Source organism: Vulpes lagopus, chromosome 6 (assembly GCF_018345385.1).
Source record: "Vulpes lagopus strain Blue_001 chromosome 6, ASM1834538v1, whole genome shotgun sequence".
NCBI classification, from domain to species: Eukaryota; Metazoa; Chordata; class Mammalia; order Carnivora; family Canidae; genus Vulpes; species Vulpes lagopus.
This window is the reverse complement of record NC_054829.1, coordinates 75937884-75957209: the sequence shown is the minus strand read 5'-3', so window position 1 is coordinate 75957209 and position 19326 is coordinate 75937884. Positions and strand designations below refer to the sequence as shown.

The window sequence follows — 19326 nt, the reverse complement described above, 5'->3', positions numbered from 1 at the left end:
ATACTTAAAGTTACAGAACAGTATGATAAAGAGCATCCGTATAATACTTCCAGCTAACATCATACTTAATGGTGAAAGACTGAATTCTTTCCACTTGAGAGCAGTAAAGAGGCAAGAATATCCACTTTTACCACTTCTAGTCAACACTGTACAGGAGAGGCATAAGGTAGAAAAAAGAAATAAAAGGCATAACAGATTGGAAAGGAAGAAATAAAACTATATTTACAAGTGATATATTTATGTAAAAATCCTATGAAATCTATAAAAAAGCTATTAGAACTAACAAGTGAGGCTAGCATAATTATGGGATATAAGGTTAATACACAAAATTAACTGCATTTCTATATACTGGCAATGAAAAATTAGAAACCGAAACTTAAAAATAGTACCACTTAAAACAGCACTAAAAACTGTTACAGATTTAGGGATAAATTTGACAAGAGATGTATAAGAATTATGGTTTGAAAGCTCCAAAATGGTACTGAAAGAAATCAAAGGAAGACCTAAATAAACATATTACTGTGTTCCTGCATTAGAAGGTGCAATAGTGTTAAGATGTCAGTTTCCCCCAAATCAATCGACAGATTCAACAGCATCTGAATCAAAATCTCAGTCAGCCTTTTTTGGCAGAAATTGACAAAGTGATTCTAAGATAAGGGAATGCAAAGAACCTAAAAGAGCGAACAGAACTTTGAAAAGGAACGAAGCTAGAGGTCTTATACTTCATAATTTCAAGATTTATTATGAAGTTAAAGTAAGCGAGACAGTATCCTATTGGCAAAAAGATAGACACACAGGCCAATAAAATAGAAAGTCCAGAAACAGACTTACTAGCTCAAACCCAAGTGTAAAACTAGAAACCAAAGACCTAAACACAGGAGTTAAAACTACAAAACTTTTAAAAGAAAACATAGGAGAAAATCTTATTCACTTTATGTTTAGCAAAGAGTTCATAAATAGAAAAGTCTAAATTATAAAATTTAAAAAATCAATAAATTAAAACTGCTTTTCAAAATACAGTGTTCAGAAAATCAGACTAGAAGAAAATATTTGTGAAATAAACACTGCAAAGAATTTGTATCTAGAATATATAAGGAGGGGATCCCTGGGTGGCTCAGCGGTTTAGCATCTGCCTTTGGCCCAGGGCGCGATCCTGGAGTCCCGGGATCGAGTCCCACGTCGGGCTCCCAGAGTGGGGCCTGCTTCTCCCTCTGCCTGTGTCTCTGCCTCTCTCTCTCTCTCTCTCTATATATATATATCATGAACAAATAAATAAATCTTAAAAAAAAAAGAGGCTTCAACGTTTAAAAAAAACAAACAGAATATATAAGGAATTCTTACAACTCAAGTATGAGAGAAAAAAAAAACCCCAGTAAAAACAAACAAAAAATTTGAATAAACACTTGACCAAAGAAAAGTTACATGGATGACCAAAAAAAATCACGTAAGTTTTCAATATTATTATTCATTACAAAATTACAAATTAAAACTACCATGAGATATTATTTCACACCTATTAGAATGGCTAAAAAAAAGTTTTTTTCAAGGATTCCATCCATTCATTTGACAGAGAGAGACAGAGACAAAGAGAGAGAGAGAAACACAAGCAGGGGGGAGTGGAAGAGGGAGAAGCAGGCTCCTTGCTGAGCTGGGAACCTGATGTGGGGCTAGATCCCAGGACCTGGAGATCATGATCTGAGCCTAAGGCAGATGCTTAACCGACTGAGCCACCCAGGTGCCCCGAATGGCTAAAATTATAAAAGACTCACCATACCAGGTATTGGAGAGGATGTGGAGGACCTGGAACTCTCATACATATACTCTTATGCACATTCCAGTGGGAATATAAAATGGTACAACTACTTTGAAAAAAGTTTGGCAATTTCTTATAAAGCTAAAATACACCTATTACATCACTTAGCCATTCTACTCCTAGGTATTTACTGAAGAGAAATGAAAACATATGTCCACACAAAGACTTGTATGTGAATGTTCACAAAAGCTTTACATGTCATAGCTAAAAACCAGAAACAACCCCAAATGACCAACAACAGGGGAATGAACAAACTGTTGTATATTCATACAACAGAATCATACTTAACAATTATTTATTTTTTTATTTATTTTTAAAAGATTTTATTTATTTATGAAAGACGCAGAAAGAGAGAGAGAGGCAGAGACACAGGCAGAGGGAGAAGCAGGCTCCATGCAGGAAGCCTGATGTGGGACTCAATCTCGGAACTCCGGGATCATGCCCTGAGCCAAATGCTCAATCGCTGGGCCACCTAGGCGTCCCTCAACAATTTTTAAAAATTTAACTATTGATATAAACATGGATGAAAATAAAAATAATTATGTTATAGGAAAGAAGTCGGACAAAAAAAAAAAAAAACCCAAAAAACAAAGAAGAAAGTATATACTGTATGGTCTCATTTATAAAAAATTCTAGAAAAATGCCAAGTAATCCACAGCAATAAAAGCAGATATGTGACTAAATGAGGCCTATGAAGAGGGATTGATTACAAACAAGCACAAGGGAATTTCTGGATATGTTCATTATTTTGGTGGTGGTGATGACAGTTTCATGGGTTTATACATATGTCAAAACTCATCATATTGTAACTTATGTGCAATCATTATATTTCAATTATACTTCAAGAATGCTGTTACGGGGCACCTGGGTGGCTCAGTCAGGTAGGCATCCAACTCTTGGTTTTGGCTCAGGTCCCGATTTTGGGTTGTGGGATAAAGCCCAGCCTTGGGCTTAGAATTCTCTGCCCCTCTCTTTCCCCTCCCTGCCCACCCCCCTTGCACTCTCACCTGCATTCTCTCTAATAAATAAATAAAATAAAATCTTAAAAAAAAAAAAAAAAAAGCTGTTGTGAGGGAGAAGAAATCCAAATCTGGTTTTTATTTCGGTGTTGTGTATATGGTGGAGAATAAAAACTCAACTACAGGGGAAGACAGTAATATATGTGAGTGAAGCAGGCTGCTGTAAGACAACAGGAAGGCTGGAGAGTATATGCCCTGCCTATGGGAAGCAGCAATTGACTGCCAAGTGGGAATGCAGGCCCAGCTGTCATCAGTTTTCAGAATTTTAAAAAATAGAAATCTAAAAATCCAAAATCTCATGTGAGGGGTGCTTAGGTAGCTCATTTGGTTAAGTGTCTGCCTTCGGCTCAGGCCATGATCCCAGGGCTCTGGGAATCAGCCCTGCATTTTCCCCTACTTCTCTCTCTCTCTGCCTGCCCCATCCCCTGCTTGTGCTCTCTGTCAAATAAATGAATAAAATCTTAAAAAAAAAAAACAAACCACAAACCCCCCCCCCTCCCAAAATCTCATGTGAAAGCTCCCAATTTGATTTACCCCAAAGATACAGATGCAATGAAACGCTGGGACATCTGTACCCCGATGTTCATAGCAATGTCCACAATAGCCAAACTATGGAAGGAGCCTCGGTGTCCATCGAAAGATGAATGGATAAAGAAGCTGTGGTATATGTATACAATGGAATATTACTCAGCCATTAGAAACGACAAATACAAAAAAAAAAAAAAAAAAGAAACGACAAATACCCACCATTTGCTTCGATGTGGATGGAACTGGAGGGTATTATGCTGAGTGAAATAAGTCAATCGGAGAAGGACAAACATTACATGGTCTCATTCATTTGGGGAATATAAAAAATAGTGAAAGGGAATAAAAGGGAAAGGAGAAAAAATGAGTGGGAAATATCAGAAAGGGAGACAGAACATGAGAGACTCCTAACTCTGGGAAACGAGGGGTGGTGGAAGGGGAGGTGGACAGGGGATTGGGGTGACTGGGTGACAGGCACTGAGGGGGGCACTTGACGGATGAGCACTGGGTATTACTCTATATGTTGGCAAATTGAACACCAATAAAAAATAAATTTATAAAAAAAAAAAGAAAGCTCCCAATTTGTAATACTGGCAACTTATTTAAATGATCTCAAATATTAAGTGGGTCACACAACCTTCCTTATAAGACAGACAATGCCCTATGGCCAAAAGATTGTTGATCTCTAGAGAATCGCTCAAAATAAAAATCACTGAATTTGGGAGAATATTATTAAAACTAATCTAAAATGGAAGGGAAAAAAACATATGGACTTAATGAATTCTTCCTATGAAATGTTTTTTAAAATGCTGAAAAGTTTTTATGTGGATAAATGCAAATAACTAAGCTAGGGGTTTAAGCCTTGGTTAGTATTTCTCAAAATGCAGGACAGTGTGGCATGTTATCAAGTATTTGATGAAAACAACTGCCTTTGCACAAATGTATTTGGATTAAACAAAGTTGAATAGGTTTCTTTACTGCAGAATTCTCAGCACTTAATATACTAATGTAAATTTTGTGATGCTTCAGAGAGGAATACAGTATGTAAAGTTTATTTAACTATGGGCCCTTTTAATACAGAGGACTCTGAGACTTTTATGCTACACCTTATGAAATGCAAGTTTAACCCAAGAAACTGTTTAATTCAATATCTGCATTGAGCACAAGCTAAAAACTTGGCAAGAAGTAAGAGTTAACACATTTGATTTTTTTTCTGTAAACTCCTTAAAATACTGTGGCTTAACAGTATATAATTAAGATCAATGTTTTGAACTGAACTAGTAAAATATAATCCTGTTCCAAGAATCTAAATGGTACTGTTCCAACTAAATGGTACTTTGTTACTATAGTGAACATAAATCTAAGATAGTTCTATCAAATTAAAGATTGCTTTCTTACAAGTCCTTATTGTATACCTCTGGAAATATTTTAGTCCTATTTATATGACTGGCTTTAAACAAAATATGTATATATATTTTTATTCTTCAAATGTTTATTTACAGTTTTAATTTCTCCAGAAATATAAATAATATTTTAAAACATTTCTGGGGGAATGCCTGCGTGGCTCAGTCTCAGTCGGTTAAGAGATCAACTCTTAATTTTGCCTCAGGTAATAATCTCAGTAGGGCTCTGTGCTGGGCCTGGAGCCTACTTAAGATTCTCTCTTCCCCTTTGCCTCTCCTTCCACTTCTCCACTTGAAAAATGCACTTTCACATGCTCTCTTTTTCTTTCTCAAAGGAAAAAAAAAAAAAAAAAAAAGAGAGGAAAAACCAAAAAAACATTTCTTGACCCTGTTTTGGAATTCTACTACATATCAAGTTCATAACCATATTACAGAAGACAACACTGCTTTATAGAAAGAGATATTCTAGTAAAAGTAGTCCTAACTCATGCTGAAGGAGTATCAAGTAATCTCTGACACTGTGCTCAATTAAACAAGCACATTGTATTTTTAATGTTTGTCTAAATCTTCCATAAACTAGTTATGTAAATTATAAGATTTACTAAAGATAATCTAGTCAGAAAAATGGTCACTATTTATTAAATCAGAAATCTATTTAACAAACTAGAATTTAAATAAAAATTTGAAACAAAACAAAAAGAAAACAAATCTATGGGATACTTAAAAAAAAAAAGCATAATAAAAAAAACTGTTGGAGCACTGGGTGGCATCCTTGGTTAAGCATTCAACTCCTGGGTTTCAGCTCAGGTTGTGACCTCAGGGTCCTGAGATCAAACCCCAAGTCAGGCTCTGCACTCAGCACAGAGTCAGCTTGAGATTCTGTCTCCGTCTCCCTTTGACCCTCCTGCTCATGTTCTCTTTCTCTAAAATAAATAAATAAATCTTAAAAAAAATTTACTGTTATCCTACTTACTAGATGATATTATATAAATTACATGATCTCTGGGCTTCTATTTTTTCGTCTTTAATTAATTTTTCTCACCTTTAGAAAAGAGAAAAATACCACCTACCTCACAGGCTGCTTTGAGGCTCAAATAAGATAATGGACATGAAAGCACTGTAGATTTTAGAGCTCTGTCCAAAAATGATGAAACAACAATGGAAACAACTACGACTAATCTCTATTATCTAGTAAGGAAATCAGTTTATTTTCATAAGAGTAAAGGCATAAAACTTTGGTATTTTCTGTTTTCAAACAAGGGGTTCTAATGTCTCATAGAGGGCTCCTGGGTGGCTCAATCAGTTAAGCATCTGCCTTTGGCTTAGGTCATGATCCTGGAGTCCCAGGATCAACTCCCACATCTGGCTCCCTGCGTGGCGGGAGTCTGTTTCTCCCTTTACACCTCCTCCACTCATGCTGGCTCACACTTTCTCCTTCTTGCTCTCTCTCTCAAATAAATAAAATAAATAAATATCTTTAAAAAACAAAACAAAAAACAAATGTCACAAAGGTAAGGCTATATACTTTATATAGCTATATATAAGGTTATACATGTTATAATAACACTTTAATAAGTTAGTTTCTTGTTAAGTACAATTAACTTTGTTATATACTATTTTAAACCAATTTTATTTAGATAAGGATATTCCCTTCCTCATTTTTAAAAAGTTAAGGTTCTCAGGAAAAATGGCAAAACAAAATTAAATAAAATGTCATTACTTTAATTATGAGGAAAAGAAATATTAATATTAAATATAAATGGAACTTGAAACAGACCACCAGAAAAAGGAAAAACAATATTGGTGAGTTCTATGAGTTAATATAAAAAATGTCACTAACCAAACACTGTGCATGCATTATTTTAAAGGGACAATATCAATATATAAGTGTTCTCTAACCTGGAATACCTTTCCAGTTCTTGTTGAATACATGTAAAATTTATATATATACATATGTATGTATACATACTCAAATATTTTTATTTTTAAATAAAAATTCTCAAAAATTTTCTCCAAGAAGTATACAAACAAGTAATTTGAATAAGCTATCCTGCCAGAGAAAAGGCTTTACTGTTGTTTAAGATGTACTATTTTCTGTGTTCTAGACAATAAATTTAGTAGCTACAGAAAAAATTAATAGCAATATCAGATTATCAAACATTTCCCTTTAATTAGAGAATTCTTATATAGTGAAACAAATCTCAACATTTTTTTTTACCAACCAGAAGAAATAATCACTTGATAGTGTCCTTTTATATTACCAGGAATTATGCCTAAAAGCATCAAGCATATGTAAATGCAATCTTTTACCTTCCACATCATCTGAAAAGGTAGACAAAAATAAATAAAAAGTGGACAATGAATAAAACAGTTTCTATGTTGAATATTCACAATAAAATAAATAAGAGCTTAAAAATGTCAAATAAGCAATAAAATCTCTTGAAGAAGAGACTCAATCATTTTATTCAAATATCTGATACAGCCTGAAAGAAATATAGCATATACTATATATTCAGGATTGTGAGACAGATTTATTATTAAATAAAGGACTGTAAATATCCTCAAGGTGAAGAACTGTAAAACGGAGTTCATTATGTCAGCAAAGAATTGATGAAATAGTAGAGAAAAAGTATCAATAATGGAATGGAAGGGCATATTTCTCAATATCTAGATTTTTTTTTAAATTGGAACTTTCAGGATAAGCACATTTTCAGAACAAAGTTTAAGTTCCTATTTTAATCTTCCCCAGAAAAAGTGATTCTACCACTTTTTTCCCAAAGAACTGTTTATCTTATTTTGTCCAAATAATCATTTTTGGATGCTGAATTAAAAATAAAGAGCCCGGGATCCCTGGGTGGCGCAGTGGTTTGGCGCCTGCCTTTGGCCCAGGGCGCGATCCTGGAGACCCGGGATCGAATCCCACATCGGGCTCCCGGTGCATGGAGCCTGCTTCTCCCTCCGCCTGTGTCTCTGCCTCTCTCTCTCTCTGTGACTATCATAAATAAATAAAAAAAAAATTAAAAAAAAAAAATTTAAAAAAAAAAAAAAACAATGGTTTTAAAAAAAAAAAAAAAATAAAAAATAAAGAGCCCAAACACAGAGACAAACAAACAGTTGGACTCTAAATATGATTAAGTTATAAATTTATAATGAGGAAAAACCACCTAATTAAAAATACTGCTGCTACACAACTTTTTAAAACACAAAAATTATCTGCTACAGACTAGAAAAAGAGCTAAATTCTAATCTGAAACTAAAAAAAAAACAAAAACAAAAAAAAGAAAGAAAATGTCTTTTATTGTAATATGTTCTAACAGGTGTGTTGCACCTAATTTTCTCATCTAAGAAATAACTAGGAAGATAAGTATCTTTTTCTTCAAAGTGTGTTCTTGTGTATATTGCATTCAAATATCATCCTGTGACTGACAGCTTCTTATTCCATGGGTATCAAATCATGTTTACTAAAGATTTTTTCAGGGTGCCTGAGTGGCTCAGTTCAGTGTCTGCATTCTGCTCAGGTCTCTGGGATCGAGCCCCATGTTGGGCTTCCTGTTTAGCGGGAAGTCTGCTTCTCCCTCTCCCTCCACCCATCCTCCCCACTCATGCTCTCTCTCTCAAATAAATAAAATCTTAAAAAAAAAAAAAAGTTTTTTCACCCCTGAGAAATTTATAAAGTTGTAAATTAGATATCACAGAAAAATAAAAATTTAAGAAAAGATATTTAAGTCCAAAAAATTGTGACCATTTGACATGACCCAGTTTCAAATGTTCCTATTACTGATATTCAGTGAAGTTATTTCTGCTTTTTTTATCATAATAAAATATGTATAAACTTATAATTATCTACATTACTTTATAATTTGCCTACTTAGAATTAAGAGGTCTTATAAATATAATCTAAATTAGACTTCTGAAATACACAAATATGCCCACCTTTCTGGTTGTCTAGAATAATGAAACACCCACTATGCCCCTTCAACAGCCAATCTGATGTGAAGAATTCATTCTTCAACAGCCCTGTCAAATGTTACTCAATGAACATGCTTTTACAACATATAGAAAGAAATGTATGTAGACTTCTAGTTAAGTATTTTGCATACTGACAATAAAGTAAAATGACTAGTTTATTTTTAAAATGTAAAATTTGAAACAAAAATAGGCAAAGAAAGATGTACCAAAGTGTGTGAATTTTGAACTGATTAGTATTATTTTACACTAGACTAATATAAAAAAACTTTCTAATTTAATAAATTGTTGCTCTTTATAAATTAACAAAAGTCCTATGTTAAAAGTTTAAGTATTTATGAGGGAAAATCCCTCTAATTTCATATTGCTCACCAGATAATAACATAAAAGTTTGTTTTTTAATAGCCAAAAATGATTTATTAAATCCAAAATTACTAATATTCATCCTGTCTAACTAAAACCAAACACAAAAAGTGGGCAAAATATTTTATAGGGGTGCCTGGGTGGCTCAGTTGGTTAAGAAAATGCCTTTGGCTCAGGTCATGATGCCAGAGTCCTGGAATCGAGCTCCATATTGGGGCTCCTTGCTCAGTAGGGAGTCTGCTTCTCCCTCTCTCTCTGCCCTCTGTCGGCTCGTACTCTTATCGCGCTCTCTCTCTCAAATAAAATAAATAAAAAATCTATCTATATATATACATTTATACACACACACACACACACACACACACACATTATAAAAAAGGTATGCCTGTGTGGTTCAGTTGGTTAAGTGCCTTTTTTTTTTCATGCAGATCTTGAACTCCTGACCCCTGAGATCAAGACCTGAGCTGAGAACAACAGTTGGATGCTTAACCAACTGAGCTACCTAGGTACTCTGTAAGCATCTGACTCTTGAAAGAAAGAAGATATTTTATAAAAAAGACTCTTGAGTCCATCTCCAAATAACATTCAAAGCAATCATTTTAAATACTTTTCTAGGACTAAGCCTATGTTTCTCCTTTATTGGTTAAAAAAGAAAAAACCCTTATAAATAAACTTATAAAATAAATTTACCTTCAAAATCTGCAAAATTAGTACAATCCCAGAACATATAGCATACGCTATTTTAAGTACAGAAAAACACAATAAAAGAAAAAAAAAACATAACAAACTTACCTACTTCTTCTTCTTCATCATTAGATATTATATTGTATAGTGTATCCAAGGCATAACCTATTATTTCAGAATCCGAACTATAAAAAAGAAATTATTACACTTATAAACTGTTAAAGTTAGAGTGTAAACCTTATGACCATTTTTAGATAGTTATTTAGCAAGACTGTATAACACATTAATCTAAAATCTATGCTAAGAAAATATCAGAGTGCAAACTTAAAGAATATTTAAAGGTTATTTATAGTAGTGGAAGATTAGAGGTAACCTAAATGTGTAACAGAAAAAAAGAAGTATAGCAGCAATGAAATACAGTATTTTAAAGAATGTTTAATGACATGGTTATTAAAACACCCTTCATATAATGCCAGTAGAAAAAAATTAAATATAAAATTTAATGTGCAGAATGATTCCACTTAGCCAAAAATACATATACTTTCCTGTGTGGTCTATATATGTATTTTAAAAACAACTTATAAATAAACTTGTAAGGTAAATTCAACTTTAAAATCAGCAAAATTTAAAAAAATAAATAAAATCAGCAAAATTAGTATAATCCAAGTAATTTTATGGGTATGTTTATGTTTATTTTTTTTTTTAATTTTTTTTATTTATTTATGATAGTCACAGAGAGAGAGAGAGAGGCAGAGATACAGGCAGAGGGAGAAGCAGGCTCCATGCACCGGGAGCCTGACGTGGGATTCGATTCCGGGTCTCCAGGATCGCGCCCTGGGCCAAAGGCAGGCGCCAAACCGCTGCGCCACCCAGGGATCCCTATGTTTATGTTTATATATGTGTTTTGTGATATTTATATTTAAGTGTTATCCCTAGTTGGACTACTAGAACTTGTTTCCCTGCCCTACACTTTATTTTCTAAAAACAAACAAACACACAATCAAAACAAAAGCTTATGGCAAATATAATACTATTTATAAAACCAAGGAATATGAGACTGTAGTTGTTGAAACACAAATTTTGAAAGCATGATGGATGATGATGGCATTTAGAGTAGAGAGCAGGAGCGAGACACAGGTCACAAAGATTCAGTGAATACAAAGAAATGATTAGGAGTGATAAATGAAAGATGATGGACAAAGTGGATCACAATCAGAAGGTGTAAATCTCAAATAAAGTAGGTATTAAAAATTAATTTTTAAAAAGATTTTATTTATTTGACACAGAGAGAGAGCGCACAAGTGCACACACAAGCAGGGAGAAAGGGGGAAGCAGACTCTGCTGAGGAGGGAGCCCACCATGGGGCTCGATCCCAGGGATCATGGCCTGAGCAGAAGGCAGATGCTTAACTGACTGGGCCACCCAGGCACCTGTAAAAATTATTACTTATAAAAATTATTATTTATTTTGTTTTTGAGAAATTTTGAGAAGCAACTTTTAAGAGAATATTAAGGAACTAGGAATAGAAAGAAATTTCCTCAAAATGGTAAAGAGAATCTATGAAAATCCCAGAACATTAGATACAATGGTGAAAATCTGAACTCTTTCCAACTAAGGTCAGGAAAAATAAAAAGACAGGTACCCCAATTAGAAATAAGCACAGGGGCACCTGGGTGGCTCAGTCAATTAAGTATCTTCCTTCTGCTCAGGTCATCATCCCGGTTCCTGGAACTGAGCCCTGTGTCGGGCTCCCAGTTCAGGGAGGAGCCTACTTCTCCCTCTCCCTCTGACTTTTCCCCTCTGCTCATGCCTTATTCGCTCTCTCTCTCAAATGAGTAAATAAAAAATATGAAAAAGAAAAAAACAGGCAAAGGATTGAACATACATTTCTCAAAAAAAAAAGGATACAAATGGTCAAAAACACATGAAGAAGTGCTCAAAATAATTAGTCATTATGTAAACACAAATCAAAACCAAATGAGACACCAAGTTGCAGTCATTAGGTGGCTGTTAAAGGAAGGAAAAAAAAAGACAATAACAAATGTTGGTGAGGAGAAACTGGGCCTTCAAAAACACTGCTGGTGGGAACATAAATGATGCAAGCCTATGGAAGTTTGGCAATTCCTCAAAAAGTCAAACATGGAGGGATGCCTCGGTGGCTCAGTACTTGAGCATCTGCCTTTGGCTCAGGTGATCCTGGGGTCCTGAGATTGAGTCCTGCATCAGACTCCCCACAGGGAACCTGCTTCTCCCTCTGCCTATGTCTCTGCCTGTCTGTGTCTCTCATAAAGAAATTTTAAAAATCTTTTTTTTTAAGATTTTATTTATTTATTCATGAGAGGCACAGACAGAGAGGCAGAGACACAAACAGAGGAAGAAGCAGGCTTCATGCAGGGAGCCTGATGCGGGACTTGATCTGGGACCCCGGGATCACTTCCTGGGCCAAAGGCAGGCACTAAACCACTAAGCCACCCAGGGATCCCTAAATTTTAAAAATCTTAAAAAAAAAAAGAAAAAGTTAAACATGGAGTTACTGCATGACCTGACAGTTGCATTCTTATATATAAAACACACGTTCACATAAAAACTAGTACATGAAAATTCATAGCAGCACTGTTCATAATAGCCAATAAATGAAAATAGTTCCAGTGTTCATCAACTGACAGATGGGTATACAAAATGAGGTACATCACTACAATGGACTATTGAGCCATAAAAAGGGATAAAATACTAATACATGTTACAACATGGATGAACCTTGAAATAATGTGCCAAGTGAAAGAAGCCAGACACAAAAGCCACATATTACATGATTCCGTGTGTACACAACGTCCCAAATGGTCAAACCTACAGGCACGGGGATACCTGGGTGGTTCAAGTGGTTAAGTGACCAACTCCTGATTTCGGCTCAGGTCATGAAATCAGGGAGATCAAGCCCCAAGTTGGGCTCGTCCTGGGTGTAGAGCTTGCTTAAGATTCCTTCTCTTCTCTCTCTCCCTCTGCCCCTCCTGTCTCAAAGAAACCACTAAGGGATGGCTGGGTTGCTCAGAGGTTGAGCGTCTGCCTTTGGCTCTGGGCATGATCCCGGCGTCCAGGATCAAGTCTCACATTGGGCTCCTTATGGGGAGCCTCTTTCTCTCTTTCTCCCTCTGCCTATGTCTCTCACTCTCTCTCATGAATAAATAAATAAAACCTAAAAGGAAAGAAAGAAAGAAAAGAAAGAAAAGAAAGAAAAGAAAGAAAAGAAAAGAAAAGAAAAGAAAAGAAAAGAAAAGAAAGAAAAGAAAAGAAAAGAAAAGAAAAGAAAAGAAAAGAAAAGAAAAGAAACCTAAAAAATCTATAGACACAGAAAGTAGATTAGGGGTTACCAGGCATTGGAGGGAGGAGGGTATAGGGAATGATGGCTAATGGATACAGGATTTCTTTTGATGTGATGAGAATGTTCTGGATTTTGGGGCACCTGGCTAGCTATGTTGGTGGAGCAAGCAACTCTTGATACTGGGGTTGTTGAGTTCAAGCCCCATGTTGAGTGTAGAGATTGCTTAAAAATAAAATCTTAGAAAAAAAAATAATAAAAATAAAATCTTAGGAAAAAAAAAAGAAAAAAAAGAAAATGTTCTGGATTTAGATGGTTGTGATGGTTTCACAACTCTGAGAATTACTAAATCCACTGAAATGTATACTTTTAAAGCATGAACTTTATGGTATACAAATTATATCTCAATTTATTTTAGCAATTATTATTTTTAAATATTTTATTTATTTATTCATGAGAGACACAGAGAGAGAGAGGCAGAGACACAGGCAGAGGGAGAAGCAGCCTCCATGCAAGGGAGCCCGATACTTGATCCCAGGTCTTCAGGACCACACCCTGGGCTGAAGGCAGCGCCAAACCGCTGAGCCACCTGGGCTGCCCTATATCTCAATTTTTAAAATTACTATCTAGGTGTCATAGTTCAGAAACTAAGAAATTAGACAACTTTCAGTTGTCTCTGAGTGTAGGATTTATGAGAATGAACAGTCTCTCCCCAGCATGACTATAAGAGAAGCAGACTCATGGAAAGAGGGAGTGTTTCAAGCCATGTCAAGAAAGGGAACATACTCTATATGATGCAGCCAAGGATGAAGAGGATTCAGTGGAAGAATTCTAAGAGTGTTAGTTGGAAAAGCCAGGAGAAGAAGTGTAAAACAGTAATGAAGAGGGGTGCCTGGCTGGCCCAGTCCGTAGAGCATACAACTCTTGGTCTCCAGGGTCAGGAGTTAGAGCCCCAGGTTACTTAAAACAATAACAAAACAAACAAACAAACAAACAAAAACACAGTAATGAAGATGAGACTTGGAAAGAGATGGGTGTGGAGCACAGACCTTTGCATTCCAGGAAGTTAAAAAAGAAAAGAACTCAGAACACTTTGGAAACAGCAATAAAGTATCAGGCAAATTGAAAGGTAATTTAATTTAGCACAAGAAAGGGAATGAAACACAAGAAGGGAATGCAACTCATAGAAGCTCAGCTTTGTTGTCCAAGAGGCACAATAAAACACCAAGTAGCCCTTAACATGATACAATTATGAGTTTGCACATTCACCAGTTAATGGTACACCTTACTTCTAAGCATGGTGCCTGACACTTAGTAAATGTGCAGTGAATGTTTTTAAAAATCAATTTCTTTACCTCTATATCAAGAATATCTAATATCTACACATTTTTTAGCTGTGCACTTAAAACGACAATAAAGGTCACCTTACATTACAGGGAGTATTCTATTTTCCATACTGAGATGTTAGTCATTTCATTGCTAACTTTCTAAGACCCAATGACCAATGTATACATGGAATAAAAAAGAAAAAAATATAAATTATATGTATGTATAATCATTACACAAGTTTTTTTCAGCTTAAGATCCATTTTCTCTAACTTGGAATATTATTAAAAGCAGATAACAAACTTTAGTTTACTATAATTGTTTTCAATTGATGCTATAACAAATTGCCATAAACTTAATGGCTCAAACAATACAAATATATTATCTTAAAGTTCTGCAAGCCAGAAGTCTGAAACGAGTCTCCCTGGACAAGAATCAAGGTCTCAGCAGAGCTGCCTTCTTTTCTACAGGATCTACAGGAAAATCTGTTTCTGTGCCTTTTGCAGTTCTCTAGCGGTCCCCTTCCTCCATCTTAAAAGCCAGCAATGACAGGTGGAGATCTTCTCATATCACCTCATTCTGACCTCCTCTTTTGCATTCCTGTTCCACTTCTAAGAAACTTTGGGATTATACTGGACCCACCGGAATAACCCAGGATAATCTCTCCATCTCAAAGTCCTTAATCACACCTGCAAAGTCCCTTTTGCCCTCCAAGGTAAGATTCACAGTTTGTGGTAATTGAGATGTGAACATCCTTGGGGGGGCTATTATTCTGCTTACCACAGTTAATCAATACGATGTTAATAAAGCAGTCCTAACACATCCAATGCATTTATTCAAATGTATTAGAATTATTTGGCTTTGAAAACATAGCCAATGTAGGTTGTACTGTCTGAAAAGAGGAAAGTTCCTAACTTGTATGAACAAACAACTGGTATTAGAGAAATATAACTGAAAAAAGAGGCTCTGAGGTTAAACAAGCAATACTAACACCTTTAAAAAGCTGATCTGTTTTGCTTTGTTTAAAGACGTGGGGCACCTAGGTGGCTCAGTGGTTGAGCATCTGCCTTTGGCTCAGGTCATGATCCCAGGGTTTTTGGACTGAGTCCTGCATAAAGCTCCATGGAGGGAGCCTGCTTCTCCCTCTGCCTGTGCCTCTGCCTATCTGTGTTTCTCATGAATGAATAAATGAGACCTTAAAAAAAACAAAAAATAAAAAACGTTAGACCTCGTATTTCACTGAGCTGGTAAAAGGCATTAAGTCAGGGCAAGCTGGTGGAGGAGTAGGGTCCTCAGCTCACCAGCCCCACCAACTTACCTAGAAAACTTTCAAACCATCCTGAACACCTATGATATCGACCTGAGATTTAAAGAGATAAGTCAAATAAACTGAAGAATTAAGAGAAATCACTAGTAGAATCAGAGCTTTCTAAACACGGCACTTGCAACAGTTTGAGCCAAGAGGAAAGCAGGGTACTGTAGAAGATGGGAAGTCATTTAACAATTTTTTAAAATTAATAATTATTGATATTAAAACTTCACCCTAGGGAAGCCTGGGTCAGTAGTTGAGCTCCTGCCTTCAGCTCAGGGTGTAATCCCGGAGTCCCAGGATTGAGCCCCACATCCGGCTCCCTACATAGAGCCTACTCTCTCTGCCTCTGTCTCTGTCTCTGCCTCTCTCTGTGTCTATCATGAATAAATAAATAAAATATTTTTAAAAAATAATTAGTTAAAGAAATAAAACTTCACCCTAATGTTTCTACTAAGTATTTGGAAAAAAAAAAAACAAAAAACCCAGAACTCAGGATATAAAATCAATGCCCAGAAATCAGTGGCATTTTTCTACACTAATAACAATGAGACTGAAGAAAGACAAATTAAAGAATCAATCCCATTTACAATTGCACCCAAAAGCATAAAATACCTAGGAATAAACCTAACCAAAGAGGTAAAGGATCTATACCCTAAAAACTACAGAACACTTCTGAAAGAAATTGTGGAAGACACAAAGAGATGGAAAAATATACCATGCTCATGGATTGGAAGAATTAGTATTGTGAAAATATCTATGCTACCCAGGGCAATTTACACATCCAATGCAATCCGTGGCTTCCTTCAGAGAGTTGGAACAAATCCTCTTAAGATTTGTGTGGAATCAGAAAAGACCCCGAATAGCCAGGGGAATATTGAAAAAAGAAAACCAGAGCTGGGGGCATCACAATGCCAGATTTCAGGTTGTACTACAAAGCTGTGATCATCAAGACAGTGTGGTACTGGCACAAAAACAGACAGAGAGATCAATGGAACAGAATAGAGAACCCAGAAATGGGCCCTCAACTCTATGGTCAACTAATATTCGACAAAGCAGGAAAGCATATTCCCTGGAAAAAGGACAGTCTCTTCAGTAAATGGTGCTGGGAAAATTGGACAGCCACGTGCAGAAGAAGGAAACTAGACCATTCTCTTACACCAGACACAAAGATAAACTCAAAATGGTGAAAGATCTAAATGTCAGACAAGAATCCATCAAAATCCTAGAGGAGAACCCAGGCAACACCCTTTTTGAACTTGGCCACAGTAACTTCTTGCAAGACACATCTATGAAGGCAAGGGAAACAAAAGCAAAAATGAACTACTGGGACTTAACCAGGATAAAAAACTTCTGCACAGCAAAAGAAACAGTCAACAAAACTAAAAGACAACCTACAGAATGGGAGAAGGTATCTGCAAATGACATACCAGATAATGGGCTAGTATCCAACATCTATAAAGAACTTATTAATAAACTCAACAGCAAAGAAACAATCCAATCATGAAATGAGCAGAAGAAATGAACAGAAATTTCACCAAAGACATACACATGGCCAACAAGCACATGCATAAATGCTCCACATCACTTGCCATCAGGGAAATAACAAATCAAAACCGCAATGAGATACCACCTCACACCAGTGAGAATGGTGAAAATTAACAAGACGGGAAACAACAAATGTGGAGTGGATGTGGAGAAAGGGGAACCCTCTTGCACTGTTGGTGGGAATGTGAACTGGTACAGCCACTCTAGAAAACTGTGTGGAGGGTCTTCAAAGAGTTAAAAATAGAACTACCCTACGACCCAGCAATTGCACTGCTGGGGATTTACCCTAAAGATACAGATGCAGTGAAACGGCAGGACACCTGCACCCCAATGTTTATAGCAGAAATGTCCACAATAGGCAAACTGTGGAAGGAGCCTCGGTGTCCTTCGACAGATGAATGGGTAAAGAAGATGTGGTTTATATATGCAATGGAATATTATTACTCAGCCATTAGAAATGATGAATACCCACCATTTGCTTCAATGTGGATGGGACTGGAGGGTATTATGCTGAGTGAAGGAAGTCAACTGGAGAAGGACAAACATTATATGGTTTCATTCATACAGGGAATATAAAAAATAGTGAAAGGGATTAAAGGGGAAAGGAGAGAAAAGGAGTGGGAAAGGAGTGAGGAAGGGAGAGAAAGGAGTGAGGGTGACAGAACACCTAACTCTGGGAAACGAACAAGGGGTGGTGAAAGGGGAGGTGGGCGGGCCGATGGGGTGACTTGTTGACATGCACTGAGGGGGGCACTTGACGGATTGAACTCTGGGTGTTATAGTATATGCTGGCAAACTGAACTCCAGTAAATATATATATATTAAAAAAAGTAAAGGGATCCCTGGGTGGCGCAGCGGTTTGGCGCCTGTCTTTGGCCCAGGGCGCGATCCTGGAGACCCGGGATCGAATCCCACATCGGGCTCCCGGTGCATGGAGCCTGCTTCTCCCTCTGCCTGTGTCTCTGCCTCTCTCTCTCTCTCTGTGACTATCATAAATAAAATAAAAAAATTTAAAAAAAAAAGAAAAAAAAAAGGAAAGCCTTCCTTCAATTTAAAAAAATAAATAAATAAAAAATAAATAAATAAATAAATAAATAAATAAATAAATTTAAAAAAATAATAAAAAAAAATAAAAAAAGTAAAAAAACGGTTTATAACATCAGACTTATAATGCCCAGACTGAATGGAGGGACAAAAAGATTAGAGGCAAAGAATACAGTTTGGAGATAGTGGTGGTTTTAAACTATGTCCAAAACTTCTTTGATACACAACCCTTTAAAAGATGAAACCTAATTCTCCTCCTTTTAAGTGTACTCTGTATTTATTAACCTGCTTCTAACAAAATGAATGTGATAGAATTAATGGTATGTGACTTGTGAGACTAAGTCCTAAAAGGTCTTGGCTTTTTCTTTGCTCTCTTTCTAGGATTGCTTACTCTGGGAGAAGCCAGATACCATATCATAAGGATGCTCAAGCAGCCTTAGAGGGAGAGCAACATGCTGAGGTTGTGAAGCTTCCTGCCATCAGCAAAGTCAGCGAGCTATCCTGGAATCAGATCTTCCTAATCAAGCCTTCAGATGATTGTATTCTAGCTGAAATCTTGACTGGAACCTCATGAGAGATCCTGAGCCTGGTTTGGATGGGTTAAGGGGGAGGTATGAGTTCAGCACAAATCCTATAGTCTCTTCTTTGGTGGTACCAAACAAGATGGAAAGGTGCTACCAACTAGGTTGGACTTGAGTCAAAAGGCAGTTGAAGAAGATGGTGGAAGGAGGCAATTAGGAACAGGAAAACAAGAGATAAATTAACTCTTGAACATTCTGAATTTGAGATGTCTGTGAGAGATCTTGATATGGTAGAAATGTCTGTTGAACAGTCATAGGGCGTAATATATATTTAACTAGAGGTAGGATTTTTGTTTTTGTTTTTTTTTTTTTTTGTTTTTTTGAGGTAGGATTTTTGAAAGCTATCTATACATAGCTGTTAAAACCAAAGACGTAGGGTGCCTAAGGCGGTGCAGCTGGTTAAGTGTCCAACTCCTGGTTCTAGGATCG

The 19326-nt window shown here is 36.1% G+C and overlaps 1 protein-coding gene across 5 annotated transcripts in view; it reads right to left on the bottom strand.

Annotated features, from left to right (window-relative positions):
* The window catches only part of USO1 (USO1 vesicle transport factor), a 91661-nt gene that overhangs the window by 47104 nt on the left and 25231 nt on the right, over positions 1-19326 (bottom strand). For 2 of the 5 annotated variants that reach the window (XM_041760187.1, XM_041760189.1), the window contains exons 4-5: positions 9882-9958; positions 7071-7082 (exon numbers count right to left, since the gene is read on the bottom strand). The exons of 1 other annotated variant lie outside the window; for it this stretch is intronic. In XM_041760187.1, the coding sequence (XP_041616121.1) occupies positions 7071-7082; positions 9882-9958 (89 nt within the window). The remainder of the gene's footprint in view (positions 1-7070; positions 7083-9881; positions 9959-19326) is intronic. 2 more of the 5 variants (XM_041760188.1, XM_041760190.1) reach the window with 1 other exon arrangement.